The sequence below is a fragment of the Mustela erminea genome, chromosome 19 (genome assembly GCF_009829155.1).
Source record: "Mustela erminea isolate mMusErm1 chromosome 19, mMusErm1.Pri, whole genome shotgun sequence".
Taxonomy (NCBI): Eukaryota; Metazoa; Chordata; class Mammalia; order Carnivora; family Mustelidae; genus Mustela; species Mustela erminea.
This window is the reverse complement of record NC_045632.1, coordinates 6712732-6735877: the sequence shown is the minus strand read 5'-3', so window position 1 is coordinate 6735877 and position 23146 is coordinate 6712732. Positions and strand designations below refer to the sequence as shown.

General features: G+C 52.6%; 1 protein-coding gene and 1 long non-coding RNA gene across 8 annotated transcripts; one reads left to right on the top strand and one right to left on the bottom strand.

Annotated features, from left to right (window-relative positions):
- Positions 1 to 766: 766 nt before the first annotated feature.
- On the bottom strand, positions 767 to 13818 carry SPACA6 (sperm acrosome associated 6). Of its 6 annotated transcripts, XM_032324049.1 has the most exons (9): positions 9933 to 11931; positions 9131 to 9208; positions 3415 to 3483; positions 2820 to 2843; positions 2403 to 2480; positions 2174 to 2283; positions 1648 to 1804; positions 1359 to 1569; positions 767 to 861 (listed from the first exon to the last, which is right to left on the bottom strand). In XM_032324049.1, exons 1-9 carry the CDS (start codon positions 10144 to 10146, stop codon positions 828 to 830), a joined length of 975 nt encoding a protein of 324 aa, XP_032179940.1. In that variant the 5' UTR covers positions 10147 to 11931; the 3' UTR covers positions 767 to 827. The 6 variants fall into 6 exon arrangements, with proteins under 6 accessions (XP_032179940.1, XP_032179939.1, XP_032179941.1 ...); XM_032324048.1 differs by lacking the exon at positions 9933 to 11931 and adding an exon at positions 13684 to 13818 and having other exon boundaries at positions 1648 to 2283; XM_032324050.1 differs by lacking the exon at positions 1648 to 1804 and having other exon boundaries at positions 2176 to 2283.
- On the top strand, positions 1763 to 6141 carry LOC116579111. Of its 2 annotated transcripts, XR_004281142.1 has the most exons (4): positions 1763 to 1859; positions 2389 to 2545; positions 2729 to 2916; positions 4918 to 6141. It is a non-coding gene; the product is annotated as an uncharacterized LOC116579111 (long non-coding RNA). The 2 variants fall into 2 exon arrangements; XR_004281141.1 differs by lacking the exon at positions 4918 to 6141 and having other exon boundaries at positions 1767 to 1859; positions 2196 to 2545; positions 2729 to 2822.
- Positions 13819 to 23146: the final 9328 nt, after the last annotated feature.

Here is a 23146-nt window from a genome sequence, read left to right as displayed (position 1 = left end):
AGCCAAACCTCACACTGGCCAAGGTCCTGCGTGATCTGGTCCCCTCACATTCTCTCTGCACACTCATTTCCTAAAGTCTTCCTCCAGATGCCTCCCCACGGCCATGTCCCCAACACTAGGCACATTCAGAGGCTTCTGCCCCTGCTAGTTTCTGACTTGATCCATGTCTTACTGTGCTTAATTTTCTTGTTTATTATCTGACCATCCATTACAATCTAAACTCCATGGGGCGCCGGGTGGCTCAGTCAGCTAATCATCTGATTCTTGCTTGATTTCAGATCAGGTCATGATCTCAGGGTTGTGAGATCGAGCCCCATGTTGAGTCCCACGTCAAGTTCAATAAGGACTCCATTTCTGCAAGCTGAAATGTCAAAGAAACTGCCAGAAATATGGGGAGGGGTCTGGGCTTGTATCTGAAGTCCTCAACACAGGACCTTGTACTGACAACTCTACATATTACTGTCATTAGAGGAATAGTCACCTGGGCATAAATGAGGTATGCTGGCCTCCTCCTACCTTCGTTAGTAGTGACCACCGGCAAAGATGAAAGAATTGGGGCGCCTGGGTGGCTCAGTGGGTTAAGCCGCTGCCTTCGGCTCAGGTCATGATCTCAGGGTCCTGGAATTGAGTCCCACATCGGGCTCTCTGCTCAGCAGGGAGCCTGCTTCTCTCTCTCTCTCTCTGCCAGCCTCTCTACCTACCTGTGATCTCTCTGTCAAATAAATAAGCAAAATCTTAAAAAAAAAAAGATGAAAGAATCTACAGAGCTGAAATATATTCTTTATTTTAGGAATGAAAACAGGATAAGGAAGAAAAAGATACCTTTGTTAGCTGCCCTGGAAGTACCATCGAAAGAACATCCTGGGGAAACAAGGAGTGATTTGTGTTGGGGGGAAAGGTTGGGGATTAGATATCCGGGTTCTGGAAGCCTGGGTTCCAAAGGTAGATAAGGCCTGCACTCTTAGATCTGAGGGAAGAGGGCCTGGAGTTTTGGACTCCTGAAACTGGAGGAGGAGGGGACTGGGAGCCTGGACTCCTGGGTCTGAGGCGTCTAGATTCCTAGGTCTGAGGGAGGTGGCGGCTGGGGGCCTGGGATCCTGGGTCTGAGGGAGGAGGGAGGTGGAAGTCTGGACTCCTGAGTCTGAGGGAGGAGGTGGCTGGGGGTCTGGACTGCTGGGTCTGAGGGAGGTGGAAGTCTAGACTCCTGAGTCTGAGGGAGGGGGTGGTTGGGGGCCTGGACTCCTGGTCTGAAAGTGGAGGGAGGTGGGCGCCTGGAGTCCTGGGTCTGGAGGGGCTGGACACCAGGTCTGAGGAAGGAGAGCGGGTGCTGCTGGAACTCCAGGGTCCTGGGAACTCACCACACCATAAGGGTCGTACCGGCTGACGCTAAGGCCACGACAGCCGCGAGCAGGCACTGGTTGCTCAGCGTCAGAGCCTCGGGCTTGGCCAGCAGCTCGCCCAGGCTTGGCCTCCAAGGTTTGATCATGTCTGCCTCCCGGGGCGCCCACCGCAACACTTCCCGAAAGGAGACCTGGAGCTCGGTCTCCCCACGTGGGGGCGCACCAGTCACTGCGGGGCACGCACATCAGTCAGGCGCGAGCCCCGCCTCCCGCGCAGCCCCGCCCCCCCATGCAGCCCCACCCGCACCGTTAAGAAAGAAGTAGAGCCGAGCCAGCGGGATCTGGTCGTGCACGATCACGCAAGAGAATGTCCCACGGTGCGCGGGCTGCACCGGCCGGATCCGCGCCAGGTATCCCCGGGCCCACGGGAGGTCTTGGAAATAGGACACGTCCTGCGTCCGGACCTGAGGGGCGCTCGGGCTGAAGCGGCGGGAGGAGAGGAGCCTCGCCCGAGCCCAGGTCAGATTCCCTCTGCCGGGTCTAGCCAGTACGCCACGCTCAAGCCCCGCCCCCGAGCTAGACCACGCCTCCTTGAGCCCTGGGCCCATCCCTAACCTCGGAGTCACCGACCCTTCACGCACGACCCCGCCCCTAGAAGCGGCCTCCGGAGCCTTGCCTCCACTTCTAAATCCCGGGACCCCCCCCCCCCCTTGCACGAAGCCTGAATCTAGACCCAGCTCCCCCGATCCCCACCCGCGCGTCCTGGCCCCGCATCCTCTAGGGAAGCATAACCCTCCTCCTAAGCCCTTTGCGCTGGCCCTGCTCGGACTCACACCTCCTCCTGCGAACTTCCAGGAATAGGTGATTTCCTCCTTAGGCAGTTCGAAGTTCACAGTGCAAGAGAACTTAGCTTCATTACCCCGAGTCACCGTCAAGTCCTGGACTGAAAACAGGTCCGCGTCACCTCCCGAGCCCGCCCCCGTTTCGCCGGGTCTCTTCCCGGCTTAGCTCCCGTTCCTCCGGTCCGGGCGGTTCCTTCCCCTTCCAGGCCCCGCCCCTCACCTGGGCAGTCCAGCGGGAGGTCGCAGACGGTGGAGTAGCACCCGCGGCAGCGGAAACGCCGGGCGACCTCCTGGAGTCCTGCAGAACGGAAACGCTTCAACTGGGCTCCATCCGCGTCCCCCAGCCCGGGTCCCTCTGGCCAGGTAGGGTCTGTGAAGCCTCCGGGCTCTGACGGCCACACAGGTCCCGGGCACCACCTTCCCCGCGCTCACTGGCTGGTTCGCAACGCTGTCTGACCTCTAGGACTCCTATTGGCTTGTTTTTGCTTTCGGGCCCGCCTTGTATTAGGTTTGTGTGCAATACCTGGTTTAATTGCTTTTCTCCAGGGTTCTTATTGGTCTCCTGTTCTAAATGCGAGGTTTGGCTCCCGACCACCTCCCTTCCCCCTCAATTCGAAGTTCGGGATGAAGAGCTTACCGCAGGGAGGAATGCAGGCCTGGACTGTGGAGAGAGAGGAAGCGTTACTATCCTGGAAGGCCTGGAGGTGCTCACCTGAAGCTCCCCCAGAGGACAGGTTACTGGGCCAGATGCTTTCCTGAGGGGGCGGAGCCAGGCCTGCGGCGTCCTACCATCAGCCTTCCACCTGTAGGCGGGGCCAGGCCTGCTGTATTCCTCTAAGGCCCCGCGCAGATCCGCAGCTAAGGCGGGATCGACCCTGGTGTATTTCACGGGGGGGCGGGGGCGGGGCGGGGCTAGACCCTGGCCGCTAGTTTCAGGGGACAGGGTCAAAGGAGGGGGGCCCAATTAGAGAAGAGGTGTAGCCTGGCTAGGATTCGCCCATGGAGGAGGCCCAGTTGGAAAGGAGACGTCCCAGAGTATGCAGGGTCCGGGAGATCTGGAGAGAGGCCCAGGCTAATCTGGGACAGAAGCATCCCAAGATGGGATTCTAGCTGGAAAGCAGATCCATTGAAGTGGGGAGCAGATTCTAGAATGTTCAGAGGGACTGGACTGAGGGGAGAAGATGACTGGCTCAGGGTTTTAGAACTGTGTGTGCGCGCTTAGCTTCTTTTACCTTCTTTAAGCTGCGCAATGACCTTCCGCATTTTCTCCGCAGCATTAGGAAAAGCCACCTTAAAGGACCCTGGAGGGTGGAGGGGGGCCTTGTAGTAAAAACCTTCCTCAAGGAAGTGTTTGTCACTTCTTCAGTCCCTTCCAAACCCACATGTGTAGTATATAAAATACCCTTCTTCTCCCCACCTCCTGCCCTGTCTACCTGGAAGGCTGACAGATCCCCCAAATCTCCTTTCGTGTGCCTCTGGACTATCTTTCTGATGGAACCCCTCTCTATTTATTTATTTATTTTTTAAAAGATTTTCTTTATTTGACAGAGAGAGATCACAAATAGGCAGAGAGGCAGGCAGAGAGAGGGGAGGAAGCAGGCTCCCTGCGGAGCAGGGAGCCCGACATGGGGCTCGATCCCAGGACCCTGGGATCATGACCTGAGCCGAAGGCAGAGGCTTTAACCCACTGAGCCACCCAGGCATCCCTGATGGAACCCCTCTTTTGCATCCTCTGTGTTGACCTTGTTGAGGGGAAAGGGGAGGATAATGATAAAATTCCTCACCAAGTTCTGCTAGGCCCTATAAGATCTGGCCTAGTTTCCTCCACCTTTCTATTCCATGCCTGTTACCCACCTTTCATTTCCCCTAGTATGAACACCACCATAATCTCTATCACCTCAGGGCCTTTGCATGTGCTAATGTGTTCCTAGCACATCTTTCCCGCTACTCCCACTCATCCTTCATCTCCTACCTCATGTCATCTCCTTCAAGGTTTTCCCTGACCACACATCTAATCTAATCCAGTTCCGTATTTTTGCCTCTCCAAGTATTCCATTTGCTCCACATAGAGTTCTCACCAGTGTACAATTATATATATTTATATATACAATGATCATTTAAGTCTGTGTCTTCAGTTAGTAAACAGGTCATTCTTTAGTGCTATATCTCCAGAACCCAGGAGAGGGCCCTGAGTCTTAGCAAGCGCTCAGGAAGTATGTGTAGAATGAATTCCAGGATCTAGCTGGAGTGGAGACCACAACTGGTGGCCTGTGGCTCTAGTCCATCTCTTGAATGTGTTATATTTGGACTGGAAAGTATTTTTAAAAATGAACCAGTTGCCATCGTATAAAATTTGGGAAAGTCACATAAAATGTTTGGTATCTCTTTTCCAAAATTTGGAAGAGCTCTAACACAAGAGACTGTATTTTCATGAGGCAGCAATTAGCTTGGTGGCAGCCACCCCCTTTCGCCAGGGTCCACACCTGCCACTTCATATGGTCTCCAGATTATTCATTTCTACCCCCTTTGACTCTTTTTATCTCTGTTCTCAAGGGTGTTGGAGTTTTGACCATTGTACTGGCCTCCAAACTGTGAGGTTTTGGGTTCTTCCCAATGCGGATGGCTGGCTGGACCGATTTATTGGTGAAGGTGGTTTGGGAATTTAGAAATGCAGCAGATGTGGGGCGCCCCAATGGCTCGGTTGCTTAACTGTCTGACTCTTGATTTCTGCTCAGGTCATGATCTCAGGGTTGTGAGATCAAACCCTGCGCTGGGCTCTGCACTCAACACGGATTCTGCTTGGGATTCTCTCTCTCCCTTGGCCCCTTCCGGTGCTCTCTGTCTGAACTGTGTCCCTCCCAAACTCATAATGTTGAAGCCCTAACCCCCAGGACCTCAGAATGTGACTGTACTTGGATATACAGCCTTAAAGAGGTAATTAAGTTATAATTAGGCCATTAGGGTGGGCCCTGATCCAGTGTGACTGATTGCCCTATAAGAGGAGATCTGGACACTGACACACCGAGGGGAGAACATGTGAAGACACAGGAGAGAGAGAAGATGGACATCTATAAGCCAGAGAGAAAGGCCTGAGAAGGAACCAACCCTGCTTCATCTTGGACTTCTAGCCTTCAGAATTGTGAACAAATATATTTCTATCTTTTAAGCAATCCAGTGTATGGCACTTTGTTAAAGGGGCTCTAGGAAACTGATACACAGGGATTGCTAGTTGCTTCCAAATATTTCTGTAGTAACATCACACTGCATTTCCACTGGGAAAGCACCCCCCAGCCCCACCAACCACCCAACTAAAAGACTATATTCCTCAGTACCCTTGCAGCTTCATGTGGTCCTATGACCCACTTGTGGTCATATAACCAAGTTTTGGTCTGATTTGTAAGTGTAAGTGTTGTATGCGAGTCACAAGAAGGAGCCTTAAGAGCGAAGGGGCACCATCTTATTGACTTTTCCCCTTCCTCCATCTGCTGCCTGAAACTTGGATTTGACGGCTGGAGCTCTAGCAGTGATGCAGAACCATGAGGATAAGGACCACATCCTAGGATAGTAAAGCAGGAAGCTGGAAGGGGTTTGGGTCCCCCAGAAAAGGAAGTGGTGCTGCCATCTGAAACTTAAGCGCCTGCCTCAAGACTTCTAGCTTGTTTATGCCACTGCCTGTGCCTCTGTGATTTCAAACCATACAGAAAGGGAAGGAACTAATACTGGTGACAGAGTGGCTGATGGGATGATCCTTGGGTATAAACTTGAGAGAGGGGGCACTGAAGCCAGGAAGTGGGTTCAGAATGAGGAGAGACTTAGAGGTCTCTCCTTGGCCACAGGGTGGGCATGTGGTCTGGAGATGGCAGGATGGTCAGGAGGATGGGATCAGAGTGGGGTGCTCAAATGAGAGTCCAGGATGCTGGAGAGTCATTCAAGAAATATCTCTGTGCCAAACCAAGTAACTCACAGGATATGCCAGCTATGGCAGGGGTGTGTGTGTGCGTGATATCTAAGTACGTCATGGGAATAAGGTAGGGGTGGAGTGAAATGTCCAAAGAGGCCAAGGGGTGAAGGTTATCTCAAGTGAACCATGAGGGGGCATGGGTAGATGTTGCCAAGTCTCCCCCAAAGAGGCGCGTATCGTTAGGAAACTTCCAGCTGTTTCAGACTATCCGGGTTTGAGTCCTGGCTCATCCGTCTGTGAGCACACCTGCCTCCCATATGAAGAATCCATTTCAAGTCCCCTTCCCTGCATGACCTTGACCAAATATGTAACTTTCCTGATCCTCGCTTGGTAAAATGAGGACAATATTAGGATTGGGGGGTGGGATTTAACGCCATACAATATAAAAGCATCCCCATGCCAAACTACATGACATTGGATGGCTGCGTGAGAGGATGTTCATAAGCGCTTAGGATGGTGTCTGGTATATAGTATTACCATCTCCAAGTTTGAGATGGGGAAATGGAGGCACAGAGAAGTTAGGAAGGTAGCTGAAGGTCACAGAGCTAGATTTGCCCCCCGGTGGTTGAGCTGCATTCCCTCTGGCACACTGCCCTTCTCTCCACACCTTACCACCCACTCCCTGGTTTATAGACACAAACAGTATCACCTGCCACCATCCAGAGCCTCTCTGAGTCAGCAGGTCCATCTCTTAGGTCCTCCATCTGGGAGACCTGGGAATTGCCCTCCCCCCCCCCACACCCCCGCCCCAATACAGCCAGTCCCAATATCTCCTGGGTCCATCCTTTCTGTCCAGCTGGGCCCCAACTTCCCCATCTGGAAAGTGAGGTTACAAAACCCCACCGGACAGGGCTGGTATGAAGATGGCCTTCAGGAGGATAATTAGTTATCAGTTAGTGCAGACACAGCCTCTCCCATGTGTGGGGCAGGTTTGGCACAGAGTCAGATCCATCATCTTCCTACCCCTCCCCTCTCACACTTGCCCCTCTCTGCCAGCCCTCGTCTTGGGGTTGCGACTGGTCTGAACCACTGCTGACCTCCTCACAGGTCTCCCTGCTTCCGCCTTTGGCCCTCGTGGCCTTGGTCAGATCCTGCCTCTTTCTCTCTCCCTAAAACCCTCTGATGGCTCCCACCTCAAGCTGAAGTCAGTTCAATGGTCCGCAAGAACGGCTCTCAAGTGCGTTCCTGGAGCAGCAGCGGCTGGGAACTTGGTTTCCTGGCCCTGCCTCAGACCTACTGGTCAGGAATGAAGGGTGGGACCCAGGAGTCTGCATTTCTGCAAGCTCCCAGGAGCTTCTTGCACACACCAGGGCTTGAAAACCACTGGCCTCTGAGGTCCTACGGGATGTGGTTCTTGCGGCCTCTGACTTCAGCCTCCCATCGCCCACCCATGTTGACTGCACTCCAGCCCTTCGCACTGGCTCTTCCCTCTGCCCAGGATGCTCTTTTGCACGCTCCTCCCCAGTTATCTGCCTGACTCTGCCACCTGGTTCAGGGCTTTCCTTAGTTGGACCTTCTCCTGAGCAACAACCCTGACCAGCCTATTTAAAATAACCACCCACGGGTCCCCCCCGTTCCCTTTCGCTCCCTGTCTGCCTCCAGATCCTGGATTACCAACTGACATACTGCAGTGTTTCCCTGATTATGTTTATTGTCTGTCCCTCCTACCCTCCAGTATGAGCAATGTGAGGGCTAGTGGTGTGCAGATTTGGTCACAACTATGTCCCCAGTGTCTCTGGCACATTCGATGAATACACCTGTCGGTCGTATTGCACCAGCTTCTCCCGGCCTCCAGTCTGCCCCCCTCAAAACCCCAGAGGGTCTTTCTGTGCCCAGAGCGGCGCCCCCCTTCCCCTGCTCACAGCCCGTGGACAGTCTTAAGTGTCCTTGACCTTTCAGCTAAACCCTGGACCTGTGTGTCTAGCTGTGTCCTGGATATCCCCCGAGTTCCTCACCTTCCCAATGTCCTAGCCCAGCTCACCATCTGCTCCCACCCCTGCTCTTTCAACCGGGCTCCCTGTCTCAGGGAGGACCCAGGGCCCACCCTCGCATGGAGCTGGACCCTGGGCGCTGTCCATTACCCCTTGACCCTAGTCCCCAGACAGAATGTCAGACCCAAGCCCTGTCCCTCCTGCCCTTGACTCTCTTCTTGAGTGCCTGCTTCTCCACCTTCACAACCCCGCCCCAGCTCGGGCCTCCTCACCCCAGCCTCCACCCAGGCCTCCCAGCCTCTACTGCCTCCCTGCTCCAGTGTGTCCCACACATAGGTCTAGGGGGGTCTTCTACATGAAGAACTGCACTTGCTCCTGCTCTCTTCAAAACCTTCTATGACAAGATGGCCTAAGTGGGAAGAAGGTGTTTTCTGGAGTCCTCAGCACCTCCCCCCACCCTAGCTTTGAGTTGCTCAGGCTTTCTATGGGGATGCGGGGATCTGCAGCTGAAGTCTTCTCCATGCTAACTCCTCCAGATGCCCCCTGGGTGGACAGGAACCTCCTTTTGGGATCATTGTCAGAAAGGTTGGTGGGCAAGACCAGAAAACAAAAGTAACAGCAGCCGCAGAAAGAAGCCTGAGCCCTGGAGCAAGGACTGGCCAGTTTATGCGGCACGCAGTGCTCCCTCTCCCTCTGAGGCTCTTCCCTCTCACCGTACTGCACCTCAATCAGGGAGGCAAGGACCTTGTCCCATCTTATAGGTGGGAGGCAGTAACACATCCAGAACCTCATAGCCAGGAAGCGGGGGAGCCACACAGTCAGTTCAGAGCTCATGTCTACCTGACCCCAACTAGGCTTCAGACTCTAGGTCATTTCTGCACTGGTCTTTGAGCTCCCCACCAGCACCCGCCCATCCCTTGCTCCCTGACAAGTAATCAATCTCATTCGGCTTATTAGCACTGCCTCCTCCAGGTCTGACACATCCTGTGCCCCCCCCACAGCCATCTCTTGGGGGTTTGCACCCCATGTCCACCAAACCATCCCCACCCCACTCACCCCGGGCAGTGGCCATCTCCTGGAGAGAGTGGGTCATCTGGGTGAAGGCGTCATGCAGATGGCTTCTCTCATCGTAGTCTGGGAGCAAGGGTGGAGGACACAGGCTGGGAAAAGCAGTTCCCTCAACACCACGTCCACGGTGTGGACATTCTCTGTCTCTCTAGGACACCTCCTGTCTCCAAGTCTTTGTCCTGGCCCCACTGCTATCCCTCATCTCTGAGTCTGTCCCACACCCCCTTCTATCTACCCTGTCTATCCTGCCTTCTCTAAGTCTTTCCCCCATCTCTGTTCTCCTTCTGGAGTCTGTCCCCCATCTTTACCCTCCTCCCAGAGTCTGTCCCCCATCTCCGTCCTCCTCCCGGAGTCTCTCCCCCATCTCTGTCCTCCTCAGAGAGTCTGTCCCTCATCTCTCTTCTTCTCCCTGAGTCTATCCCCCATTTCTGTCCTCTTCCCTGAGTCTCTCCCCCATCTCTCTCCTCCCCCGAGTCTATCCCCCACCTTCTCCACGAGTCTGTCCCCCCACATCTCTATCCTCCCCACTCTCTGAGTCTGTTTCCCCATCTATATCCTCCCTTCAGTCTGCCCCCCAGTCTCTATCCTCCCCCCCTCTTCAGTCTGTCTCCCAACTCGATCCTCCTCTCACTGAATCTGTCCCTCAGTCTCCGTCCTCCCCTCTAAATCTGCCCCCACCCTCCCACTCTGGGCGAATCTCTCTCAGTGGTTTTCCACGCTGTCTGGAAGATCGCTGTGCATTACGCGCCTCGCCCCCCAGGCCCCTGGGGGAAGTGACAGGTTGCCTCACTGATTTCAGTGTCTAGGAGGCCCTCAAAGGCCGCGGCGAATGCCTCCTCACACTTCTGCAGCTCGGGGCTCTGTACACCAATAAAGATCTGGCAGATGCGCATGCGCTCCTTATAGGACGTGAAGCAGAGGAGACAGGCCCAGGCGGGGGCTCTCAAGACCATGAGGGCGACCAGGGCAGATGGGACAGCGCTGTCTTGGGCCAGCAGGGCCATAACAGAGGGTCGTGGCCCAGGGAGAAGCTGGTGACCTTTGTGAGGTCACCATGGGGTGGGGGAGGGGCATGGGGTACAGGTCAGAGGTTGGATTTCTGCTGCCGGTCAAATGTCAAGGTCTGGGTTTTCAGGGAGATGGGGTGTGAGGAGTCAGGGGTCAGGCGGGCGATCCCCCAGCTTGTGGATGGGCCGGACGCCAGGCTCCCAAGAACCTCACCTGTGACCCTGGATGTCCTCACAGGTTAAAGGGTCTCAGGGACCCAGAGGCCGGCAGTGTGGAGTGTAATGGCCTGACAGGCCCTGGGGTGGGGGGTGGGGGGTCAGAGCAGAGATGGCACAGAGATACCGTGAGAGCCCGAGAGACAGAAACTGAGACATGGAGAGATACTGGAAAGCACAATAAGAGAGGGAGGGAGGGTCTGAGAGGCCGCAGGGTAGACACACAGCCCGCTCCAGAGACATGGCGGAGATGGAGAGACAGAGAAAGCAAAATAGAGGTTTCTTCATGGGAGAGAAATTCTTTGAGGGAAGTGGGAGGAGGGAATGCAGGGACAGGACAGGAGAGACAGCCCAGCTCCTCCTCCCAGGGTCCCCGGGCATGGGGCAGCGGTCAGGGGCTGGGGTCCCGGCCGGGCGTCCCGTGCAGGGCGCAGCCTGGGGAAAGCTAGGAGGCCGTATAGTGATCTCCGTGGGTGTCCTCCTCAACTATACAACCTCCTACCTCAGCCCGGGGGGCGCGGCCAGTGGACAGACAGACGGATGGATGGACAGATGGGGGTCAGGGAGGGTGGGGAGGGCCGGGAAGACCCCAGCCGCGATGGTGAGCCCCCGACACGGACCCACAGACTCGAGCTTGTGTGCGGCGAAGGCCCCGCAAGGTCGGTTCTACGGGTGGGTGCCAGGACCCAGGAATCCGGGCCCCCGGCCCCCTCCTCCCCAAGGAACGCAGGAATCAGTCCCTTGGCCCCTTCCTCAGCAGGGACTCAGGAATTCACGCCCCTGGCCCATTCCTCCTCAACGGTCCCTGGAGTCCAGGCCTGCAGGTCCCTCCTCTCTCAGACACCGAAGTCCAGGCCCCCAGCCCCCTCTTCCCTCAGACCCAGGAGTCCAGCCAGGCCTGCCTCCCTGGGGAAGGCATAGCCAGGCTTCCTGGATGTGGAGTCAGAGGGAACCTCACCTGTTTGGGAGTTTGGCCCCTTGGGCAAGCAGCTCCCTCTCTACCTGTCAGATTCTGGAATCCAGGACTAGGGCGGAGGCAGGGATATGAAACCTTCAAACCTCTCTAGATACCCCCCCCCCATTTCTTCTTTTGGCCTACCATCATTTATAATGATGACAGCTGTGATCCCTGAGCCCTAAGGCTGCCCCACGCCCAGCAGAATGCTGTCAGCTCCCCCACTGGGCAGGGGAGAAGGCCTCCCAGAGATCCGGAGAGGCTGGGCCCCAGACGGGCAAGTGGGAGGAGCTGGGCCTGGTAGGCGGTGGCCCAGCCCCCAGCCTCGCCACCCCAGGGCTAAGAGTGTGCACCTGCGAGTCGCAGGTCAGTTCCTCTGTCCACTTCTGCCTGTCTTGCTCTCCCCCCACCACGCTCCACCTCCATCTTTCAGGCCCTCTCCGCCTGCTGTCTGTTCCTGCAGCGCCTGGTCTCCGTGTCAGACCCTGGCTTACCTGGTTGCCGCCACCTCCTGTGCCTGTTTCTCATTCTCCGCGCTCGTCCTTCTCTCCCCTCCGTGGTTCCGGCGCTCTCCCTCGAGGATGGCCTCTCCCTCTCTCTCTCCTTTCTCATTCTTTCTCTTTCCCTCAGGTCTTTCTTCCTCCCTGGTCCTCCTCCCTCCCTCTCTCTTTGTCTCTCATTCTCTCAGTCTCTTTATTCCTCAAGGTCTCTGTCTCTGGCCTTCTCCCTTCTCCTCTCCCTTTCTCTCCATCTCACATCTCTGTCTCCCTCTGTCTCTTTCCTCCCTTCCCTCCCCTCCCACCCTTCTTTCTCCCTCCCTTCTCCTTCGCCCCCTCTCTGCCTCTCTCTCTCTGTCTTTCTCCTTCCCTCTCTCCCTCCCCCTCACAGCTCGGAGCCAGGTCTGGAGCTGGGGGTGGGGTGGGGGTGGTTCGAGAAGGGGCCCAGGGCTGGGGTAGCGACCTGCTGAGGAGGGGGAGGAGAGGCGGGAAGGGGGCGGAGGAGGAATGGAGGAGATGGGGGGCCGGAGTCGGGTCGGCTCTCATCCCCCTTCCCTCCTTCCCAACCTCCCAGACCCTCAGGCGGGGGCGAGAGTCAGGCCAAGGTAGGGAGGAAGGGGAAGGGAGGAGGCTGCCCCCGCCCCCCCACAACCTGGCCCAGAGCCCAGTCCGGGTTCCCAGCATGCCCCGGGGCTGCCTGGGGCCTGAGGAGGGGGTGAGAGGGGAGCTGAGAATCTTAAAGATTTGCAGGACCCGAGCATCTCCCCACTCCCCCGGCAAATTTCTCCTTGGGGAAACTGAGACCTAGAGAGAAGGGTCAGGACTTGTTCAAGGTCACCGGACACGACGTTGATGGAGACATGAACTCTCTGGGCCCATAGGCCCGATTTGGGGAAGGGGTTGGCGCTGGACTTCCTTCAGGTCTGGGTCCCCCTCCCCCTCTCTACAGACCCTGGGGAGCCCCCAAGGGTCAGAGAGCAGACCCAAACAGTCTGGCACCATGGCAACCAGCTGGCCCCGCCCCCTTAACCCCCGGAGGGCTGGGATCCAGCTGGGGCTAAAAGAAGAGGTGGGGACGCCTGGGTTCGGGGGAGGAAGAGCTAGGGGCCCGGACTTGGTCATTTTGTTAAGGGTGGGGGTTGGGGTGTGGACTTCCAGGTCTGAGGGAAGAAGAGGCCGGAGGCCCAGACTCTCTCGGGTCCTGGGGTAAAGAAGGCTAAGGGTTCGGGATTCTGGAATTCTGAGGGAGGGGGCTGGGTTGCGGACTCCCAGGTCTGAGGGAAGAGGGGGCTGGGGCCTGGAATCCCAGGTCCCCAAGGGAGCCTGGATGCTGGGCCTCTCCTCCGCCAGACATCCCCTGCCCCCGCCGCTGACCCTGGCCTGTCTGGCAGCCCAGACAACCTCCCCCCTCCTCCGCCCCCACCTCGCACGGCTCACCCTTGACCCCTCAAAGCCCCGCAGCCCCTTCCCTGCCCCTCCCCCTCCCCTCCAGCCAGACGTTAACCCTTCCGCTGCTGGAGGCACCTCCAAAGCCAGCCTCTCTCCCTCCACCTCCCCTGAGGGCTCGGGCGGGCATCTTGCCCGAGTGTCCTCCAGCCTCCGCATCTAGCTATCCCGGCCCCATCTCTCTCCTCCTCTGGAATCCAGGACGTGTTCCCGGCCTCTCCTCCTCCGGAGCCCCGGAGTCCCGGCCCCCAGGCCCCCAGCCCCCTCCTCCAAGGATTCGGGAGTCTGAGTCCCCAGCCCCCGCCTCCTCCAGGAACCCAGAAACCCAGGCCGCCGAGGCGGCCTCCTTCTGGGACCCTGGGTCCTGGCCCCAGCCGTCCCCACCCTCCCGCCCACCAGTCCCGCTTTCCGCAGACTCACGGCTCCGGGGCTCCCGCGTCGCAGGGCAGGGGCTCCCCGGCCAGCCCCCAGGCCGCGCCGAGTCTGGCCCGCCGCCGCCCGCTCTTCATCCTCTCCCCGCCTCTGCCGCCCGACGGCCTCTCCCCTTCCTCCCCGTGGCCCCGCCATCCTCCTTCCCTCCTCCCGACTCCCTCCGGCCCGCGTCTCCGCCCGGGACCCCGCGGGCCGGCCCCCTCCCTGGGCGCCCCCGCCCCGGCCCCTCCCCGCCGCCGGCCCGGCCCGGCCAGCCTCCCCCGGCCCCGGAGCTGGCCCCGGTCCAGGGGAAAAAATTCCATCCAGCCCCGGGGAGGAGGCGCGGGCGGGGGAGGGAGCGCGCGGGGAGGCCGGCCGGGAGCGTGACGCAGGGCGGAGGGAAGGGACAAAAGGGGCCGGGGCGGCGGGGCGCCGCGCTCCACTTCTCCCTCCCTCCGCCTCCCGCGGCCGGCCCCGCTCGCCCCTCTCCGCTTTCTCCCGCGCCCTCCACCTCTGCTCCTTCGCCGTCTCGCCACGGTCGCCGCCTCCTGCGCGGTGCGTTCTCCTCCTGGTCTCTGTGACTCTCCTCTTCCTCCACCCGCCGGCCCCCCCTCCCCCGCCGCAGCGGGGTCCGCTCCCCTCCTCGCTCTCCCCCTTCCTGCCCTCCCAGCCTCCTTCTCTTCTCTCCGCTTCGGTCCCCCCTCCCGCTCCCCGCACTGGGGCCCCAAAGGTGAATCAGACCCGAATCTGCCCTTGCAGACGGAGCTCTTAGTCTGATGGAGGAGACAGCCCCCGACGCAGACAGTTCCAATCCAGGGCGATCGGGGTATGACAGAACCAGAGGCCGGCGGCTGTGGGAGCCCAGGGGCGGAAGGAATCCTTTCACTTGGGGACAGCCGGAGGGACCTCCGAGAACCGGGAGAAGTTAGATCTGGGTGGCCGAGAAGGGGGCTGGCCGCAGCAAGGGCGTTCCAGGCAGAGGCTCGAAAGCAGGGAGCAGGGGGCGATTCCGGGAGGACCGCAAAGCAGTCAAGTCTGCCTAGACCCTTAGAGGACAGGAGCCGAAGTGCTCCGAAGATGCGGCTGAGGTGGTGGGCGGGGCCAGGCTCACGAGCGTTTCGAAGGCCAGGCTGGGAACTTTCTCCTGGGGGTGACAGGGAGCCATGGAGGGCTGTGGTCAGATCTGGGCGTCGAAGAGTCCCCTCTGGGGCCCTGTGGGGGGGATGGGTGCAGGGGGAGGATGCCCGAGCTGGAGCTGGGGCTGGGACCCTGCGGACAAAAAGGAGGGGGTGGGGCAGAGAATGTGAGGACGCAGGAGCGCCTGGGGACTGACAGACTGTGGGGGTGACGGGAAGTGAATAGGTGAAGAAGATATATCAGCCAGGAGTCTGGCGCAGGAACTGGGGACAGAAGTTGTTCCCAGCTGGGAATCTGTAGGAACAGGGGACAGGAGAGGTTAGGTGCTATGCGCAACTTGGAACTTCATGGACCTTTGGGCCAGGGGACAGTTAGGGAAGACATTCCGACAGTGGTGGGTATACCGTTCTGGGCTCCAACAGTGAAAAATGCATTTTCCTTCCACCCTGTCTCCCAGCCACCCACTATGCTTACCCCTTTCCTGTGTATCTTTTCAGATGAGTTCTATACGGCTATGACATATATTATACTATCCCCTATTTTTTGGCCCCCGACTGGGATCACATTACCCCACACTTGACTTTTTTAACACTCTATCTTGAAGATTCTTGTATACCCACGCTTACAGAGCTACTGCTTTCATTTTAGGGGCTGTATAGTATTCCACTGCATGAATTTATTATTAATGATAGGAACAATAATGATGACAACACCTACCCTTTATTGAATGTCTAGTTCGGGACCAGCCGTGAGCTGGGTATTTATTATACCTTAGATCATGCAGTCATCACAGCAGTCTTACTATTGCAATTGTTTTATCTCCCTGTAAGGAGGAGGGAACTGAGGTCCTGCATAGTGAGTTAATCAAACTCTCAAAGTGAATGACAGTCAGGACTTGAACCCAGGCCTCTCTGATTCCAAATTCCATGCCTTTATTTTGGAGACGAGCGGCCTCCGCACAAACATGCCCCTCACTTGAGATCAGTATTTGGTTCACGTTAGACTTGTCATGCACACAAACTCACACAGGGTAGAAACGACATTTGTCAGACCCTGCACCTTGATTTGGGATCCAGAACTATCATCGCTCTACATCTACCCCCAGATGCCCTGTAGTCAGGACAGGACGGTAACCGTCCTACCCTGCTGTCTCCTTGTCCTGGCTCTGATCGTGTCATGTTGTGATTTTCGATGTCTGGGTCTGGCTCTGGGGATTCACTGAGGGCGCGATCTAGGTCTGAGTCATTTCTGTGTCCTCACTATCACCCAGCATAGGGTGTGGCTCAGAGCAGGGACCTAGGAAAATGTTTGCTAATGAATGGAGGGATGGGTGAATAACACATGGCTTTATGAACTAGGTTGCGACTTGCTTAAGCCTCTGGGATAAAATAACCTAATTCCCATTAGTTCCTGAACCATGTGGTTCATTAGACCTGAACCATAAGGTCTCTATTCCCATTGGTCAGTGAGTCACAGGAACCACTCTTTCCATCATTCTCTGATATACAGAGTTCTCAACTCCCTTGGCACCTAAGACTCAATTGATGCAATCCCCACCAGTCGCTGAGACTTGTGAGCCACATTCCCATCAGCCCCCAGTACTCTCAAGCCACGGTTCCCATCAGCCCCCGGAACTCGGGACCCACCTTTTCCATCAGCTCTGGAGGCACAAGGGCTGCATTCTCATCAGACATTGGCACTTCCTTGATACCCAACACCCATAATTCCTATACCACTAAAATGGAGGGGCCACCATTCCCATCAACTCCTGAGTTTTGCCATTCTTATTATCCCTTGGAATAGTGTGCCAGTGGAAAAAAGAAACGTCCCACCCGTCATCACAAAGTCCATGCCCAAGTTCCCCACCCGTCATCACAAAGTCCATGCCCAAGTTCCCAGAACAAGAACAGTTAGCCAGGAAGACACGGGCCTTGAAGTAGGTCTGAGTCAAGGACTCACTGATTAATACCATAGAAAAGAAGGCCTCGGGTCATGAGGAACATCAAAGTAGCAGAGAATCCTTCCACATGAAGGATCAACCCCAAACCCGAGATAATCCTACAGTACCACCAGAAAATCCTTCCACATGGGGGTTAAACTCCAAACTCAAGATAATCCTACAGCACCGCTTAATCCCCACAGGTGCAATAAGCCTCAGACTGGCAAAGCATCCAAAATACCAGATGATCCAAGTGCAACACATGCTCCCGTTGCACCATTAAATAATCCTAGATGGACACTTGCCCCTCATAGGCACTGGGGACATGGGGCCTTTTCTGTTCAATTTCCATTGTTTTAAGCTATCCAGTTTGTGGTAATATGTTATGGAGATGGGTAGGATGGATGTGGAGAAGATTAAACAACTTGGCCCATTTATTAACCATTTCCTGGATGGGGCAGGGAGGGATGGTGCATAGGAAAACTGGATGTGAATTTTGGGGGAGTTTCATCTGAATAGTGAAGGGTCTTCAGCTGCTCTGCTCTTTGCATTTCTGCGAAGATAGGGAAGGTGGTTCTGAGGCTCAAGGAGACAAGTGGTTGGGTAGTTTTTTTAAGGCCGTCAGCTGCCATCCACTTCGCCATCTTCAGGTACTAGAACTTCTTTCCTGTGAGAAATCCACTCTACATGACTCTAATAAGAATGTTCTAGCACTAATGCTTCCTCCCTCAAAACATGAGACCCAACACAGGCCCATCAGAACATTCATTCATTTGTGACCCCCACCCCCCAAAAAGAACTGATTAAAATCCAATATTTTACATGTTTATCCTTTTTAAGATTCTATTTTTAAGTAATCTCTACACCCAACGTAGGGCTTAAACTCACAACCCTGAGATCAAGAGTCTTACACACCACTGACTGAGCCAGCTAGGTGCTTTACTTTTTTATCTTGACACCTTATTTTATGTCTTCTAAAATACACAAGCATTTGTACACACATGTAGTGTTTTTGTTTTCCAAGGACAGAATTATGTTGTGTAGAGGAAGGTGTTTAAGAGCAGATTCTGAAGCCAGGCTGCCTGGGCATGAATCCTGGCTCGGCCATTTTCTTAGCTGTGTCTCTTTATGCCTCAATTTTGTCACCAGTGAAATGGGTATGATAATGAATAGTACCTACCTCACAGAGTTGAGATATAAAGATTAAAGGAGTTAATACATGCAAAGTGCTTAAAACAATGTCCAGCACATAGTAAGCCCTATAGGAGAATTATCTGTTGTTATCATTCCTACAAAAAAAAAAAAAGCTAGCTCTGTAATTTCTGCATGCACATGCACAGCATTTTGCAGAAACAGAACAATTTATACTTATGGGAATATTTTTACCACATTCTTCCTGCTCTTCCCCTCCCCTTTCTTTTTTCTTTGCCTTTTCTTGACTTTTCCCTTCTTGTCCACTCTCCCCAGTTGACTCTCCACCCTGAATCACGTATGGTATGGTATCCGCTGTAGGTTGAATTATGTCCCTGCCCACATATGTTGAAATCCTAATCCCCAGTACTTGTGAATGTGACCTTATTTGGGGGTCTTTATACATGCAATCAAATTAGGATGTGGTCTTACTGGGATAGGGTGGGTCTTAAATCCAATGGCTGATATCTTTAGAAGGAGAGAAAGATCTGAAGATACAAAGGAGACACAGGGAAGAAGTCCATATGAAGGGGGAGGCAGAGATCACGATGAGGCATTTGCAAGCCAGAGAATGCCAAGGATTGCTGGCAACCACTGGAAGCAGGAAGAGGTCAGAAGGAGCCTTCAGGGGCACCTGGGTGGCTCAGTCAGTTAAACATCTGCCTTTGGCTCAGGTCATGATCTCAGGGACCTGGGATTCAGCCCCACATCGGTCTTCCCACTTAGCAGGCATTCTGCTTCTCCCCCTCCCTCCACAACCACGAAAGAATAAATTTCTGTTGTTTTAAGCTATCCAGTTTGTGGTAATATGTTATGGAGATTCTAGGAAAGCAAATCATATCCACGTTTATCTGTCTTTCCATACTAGGTGCTTAAGAAAACATTCGGTCTCTACTTTAGTTCAAGTTTTTCTATTCGACCTCACCTTCAGTCTTTTGAAGGTTGAAGCACTGAATGCCTGATTGAAGGTTATTCCTGGTATCTCTGAACTCGTGTGTGTTCAGTGAGTATGTGATCAGTCAGGTTACCATCACATCTAACCAGCATATTAGCGTGAGGAATATTGAACAAGCCAGGCGGAGGTGGTTCCTGTCTACTTTAAGATCATAATAGTCACTTTCAGATTCGAGCATCCTGGTATAATGTGGAGTAAAAATCTTGCGTGTGCATTCAAGGTTAAAATTTTATTAGCTGAAGTGTGTGTGTGTGTGTGTGTGTGTGTGTGTGTGTGTGTAATTACATAATTACAGGAGTAAGACGCTGAAATAATTAATGATGATTGTGAAAGCCTGTAGGCTGTAGGTTGGGTTTTCAGGAAAAGGACTCTATAAAAGAAATTAGGGTTTAGGATATTAACTGGGAGTGTTGTCAGGTTCAACAGCCTGAAGGGGGTAAGTGGGAGGGAGAAGCTGAACTATGATAACTCAGCTGATCCCATAGGCAGGGCTAGAGCTCAATGCCCCCAGGCACATGTCTCAAATTAGGGGCAAGGGGACCAGGTCTTTATATGACACATTGACCAGGTGATGGATGAGGGCTGCCTCCAGGAAGGGGCCGTGACAGTAAGTGAGGCAGCTCTTTTCCCCTGAGGGCAACCTGGGGTGGGGAGCAGGGGAACCTACTCAGCATCGAGACCTCAACACCCCAGCAGCATCCTTAAGAGGGGAAATCTATCCATTACTGCATGCCTTTTACATGCCCCCCAAAAATCTCGAGAACTTCCGTGTAATTATACAAGTCAGGAAATAGAGCGAGTGTGTTGGTGTGATTATTAAAGGTGTTTTATTTAGATACCATTAGGAAGACAGTTTTCTCCTCTTGGGGTTGACAGATGTAAAATGTAAATAATAATGCGAGGCAAACAGCAAAGATCAGACTGATTCAGAGGTTTTTTATGGCAGGCAGCCTTCTTTGCAGAATTGTTTTGTATTCTATCATTCATACTTTAAAAAAAAACTTTAGTAACTATAGTTGATGTTTTAGTTTTTTAATTGTATTTTAAAAAGTGTTACTTCACATTTATGAAGATGAATTTTAACTATTTATTTAAATAGAGCTTAATTTAAATTATTTAAATTGACAGAGCTCTAGTGGAGGGAGGAGCAGAGGGGGAGGGAGATAGACAGGCAGACTCCATGCTGAGCCTGTCACAGGGGCTCCATCTCAAGACCCTGAGATACTGACCCTGAGGTCTTGACCTGAGCTGAAATCGAGAACGGAGGCTTAACTTACTGAGCCACCCAGGCATCCCATGAAGATGAATTTTAAATTGCTGAGTTTAATTTCTTGAAGTGGAAATAAAACTCCAAAATCACGTATAACAACTTTTATGATGAAACATCTTTGATCCAGGGGCACCTGGGTGGCTCAGTGGGTTAAAGGCTCTGCCTTCGGCTCAGGTCATGATCTTGGGGTCCTGGGATCCAGCCCTCTCTCTCTACCCTCCCCCTCTACCTGCCTCTCTGTGTACTTGTGATCTCTCTCTCTGTCAAATAAATAAATAAAATCTTTAGAAAAAATCTTTGATCCAGACATAATAATTAATGCAAAGAGCACTAGAAAAATAGGAAAGTGTTAGAAATGAGATGTCTGAAATACATGTTGTTCTCACTAATTTAACTTCAAAACAACATATTTTATAAGAATACTTTTGAGAAGTTTTATATATATATATATATATATATATATATATATATATATATGGTTTTGAGTCTACTGAAGTCAAGAGCTTAAATCAAAACTGCCAGATTGACTGCAGAATACTACCAACCATTTTCAGAAGTGGCAGATGAATGATTCTCATAATTTGCCCAAGCTATTATTCCCACAAGTTCTTTCTAGAAAACGTGTTTTGAAAAATTATTCTGGAGGTGCCTGGGTGGTACAGTCAGTTAAGCACCTGACTCTTGATCTCAGCTCAGATCATCATCTCAGGGTCATGAGTTCAAGCTCTATATTGGGCTACACAAAAAATTATTCTGGATCTTATTAAACTATATGGAGCATTACTGTATAAATTATGGTATATACTACTTCTGGATCTTGTACATTAAACATTTGGATATGAAGAAGTAATCAGGTGTCTATTTACTTAATTTATAATGAATTTAACTATATTTCCACTAGGTTGATGAAATATGTATGGGTCTTACACATAGTTAATAAGATAGTGAATATGGTTTATGAGATGTATGTAGAGCAGAAAATCGGTGTTGTAATTATAATGGAACAAAAATGGCAAAGGCCATGAGGGAATTAGAAATTATAAGCTTATTATGATTTGTTCACTCTTTAGCTATGTGTCTAAAAGTGATTGGGGCTCAGTACCAGGTAAAAGAATTACCAGCCTTAGCAGAAAGATGGCAGACTACACTGTCATCATTCTTTAGCCAAAATCAAACTCATGATATACAAGAGGTTTTGGAACTGTATTCATACAGGGTATTCAAATAAAATGACAAAGAAGTTCTTCCATGTTCAAAGTCCTACTTGAGCAAAAGAAGAGATTAAATTTTTTTTTTAAAGTAATCCCTAAACCCAACATGGAGCTCAAACTCATGACCCTGAGATCAAGAATCACATGCTTTTCTGATTGAGCCAGCACGGTGCCCCAAGAATAGATGTTATAGTATACTCTGCAGTGACAGTTCTAACATAGCAAGACTTACTGACAACTGAGAGTTGCTCGCAGAACTGCTGGTTTATTTGATGAGCCTATTGAAGAAGTAAGCAAACCAATGTGCTTTGAGAGTGGAGGTATTTCTTTTTTTTTAAGATTTTACTTATTTATTTGATGGGGGGAGGAGCAGAGGGAGAGGGAGAAAATCTGAAGCAGATCTCAAACTGAGTGCGGAGCCCAACACAGGGCTCAATCTCACAACCCTGAGATCATGACCTGAGCTGAAACCAAGAGTCAGACGCTTAACCAACTGTCACCCAGGTGCCCCGAGAGTGGAGGTATTTCGTACAGATATATATTATAAAAAGTTTGCTGTCATTCTGCTCCTGCCAAGGTGCTGAAATTAGTGCGTAGCTGTTGAAAAGTGAGCTATAGATTGAAATTCAGACACCATTTTTATAGTGTGGATGGCCTTCTAAAATGGCTCCCAATGATTTCTACTTCCTGATATTCACACCCTTGTGTAATCCAACTCCCCTTGAGGGTGGACTGCATCTAGTGACTTGATTATAACTAATAGAAATGGTAAAAGTGATGGGATGTCATTTTGTTTCCAAGATCAAGTTACAAAGTTCTGGGACGTCTGTCTTGCTAGCAAATTCTCTCTATTGCCTTCTCTGCTTTCATGTGTTAATAAGTAAAGTGGCCATATTGCGAGCTCCCATTTTTGAAAGGCCCATGTGTCAAGAAACCGAGGGAATCCTCTGTCCAAGAGCTAGCAAGGAACTGAGGCACTCAATACAGCATTCTATGAGGAATGTTGCACAAAACCAATGAATGACCCTGGAAGTGAGTCAATCCAAGTAGGGCCTTTAGATGAAACTTTAAGCCTTGGACTGACACCTTGGTGACAGCCTCGTGAAATGGAAGACTGAGGTAAGCTATGCTTAGATCCTTGACTCATAGAAACTGAAATAATAATGTGTTCTCTTTTTTTAAAAAAAGATTTTATTTATTTATTTATTTGACAGACAGAGATAACAAGTAGGCAGAGAGGCAGGCAGAGAGAGAGAGGGAGGGAAACAGGCTCTCTCCTGAGCAGAGAGCCTGATGTGGGGCTCGATCCCAGGACTCTGGGATCATGACCAGAGCCGAAGGCAGAGGTTTAACCCACTGAACCACCAAGGCACCATGTGTTCTTTTTTTCTTTTAGTTAAGTAGGCTCTGTGCCCAACATGGGTCTTGAACTCAAGACCCTCATATCAAGAGTCATATGCTCTACAACTGAGCCAGCCAAGTGCCCCAATAAATGTATTGTTTTAAGCTGCTTCGTTTGGGCATAATTTGTTACGCAGCAATAGATAGATAATACAATGATATCCTGGAAATCTATGGCCTTGTTCCATTGTCATATTTCTCATCAAGACTTAAGAACAGATCATTCCTGAATAATTTACAAAATAGCAAGAGCATGCAAAAACCTTAGGGAAAAAAATGTGAGAAAGGGCAGGACTTTCTCATTTTTGGTAATGTCAGGCTGGGATATTTAGAACAGCTCTTCTGTTGAAAACAACTAAAAGCACTGG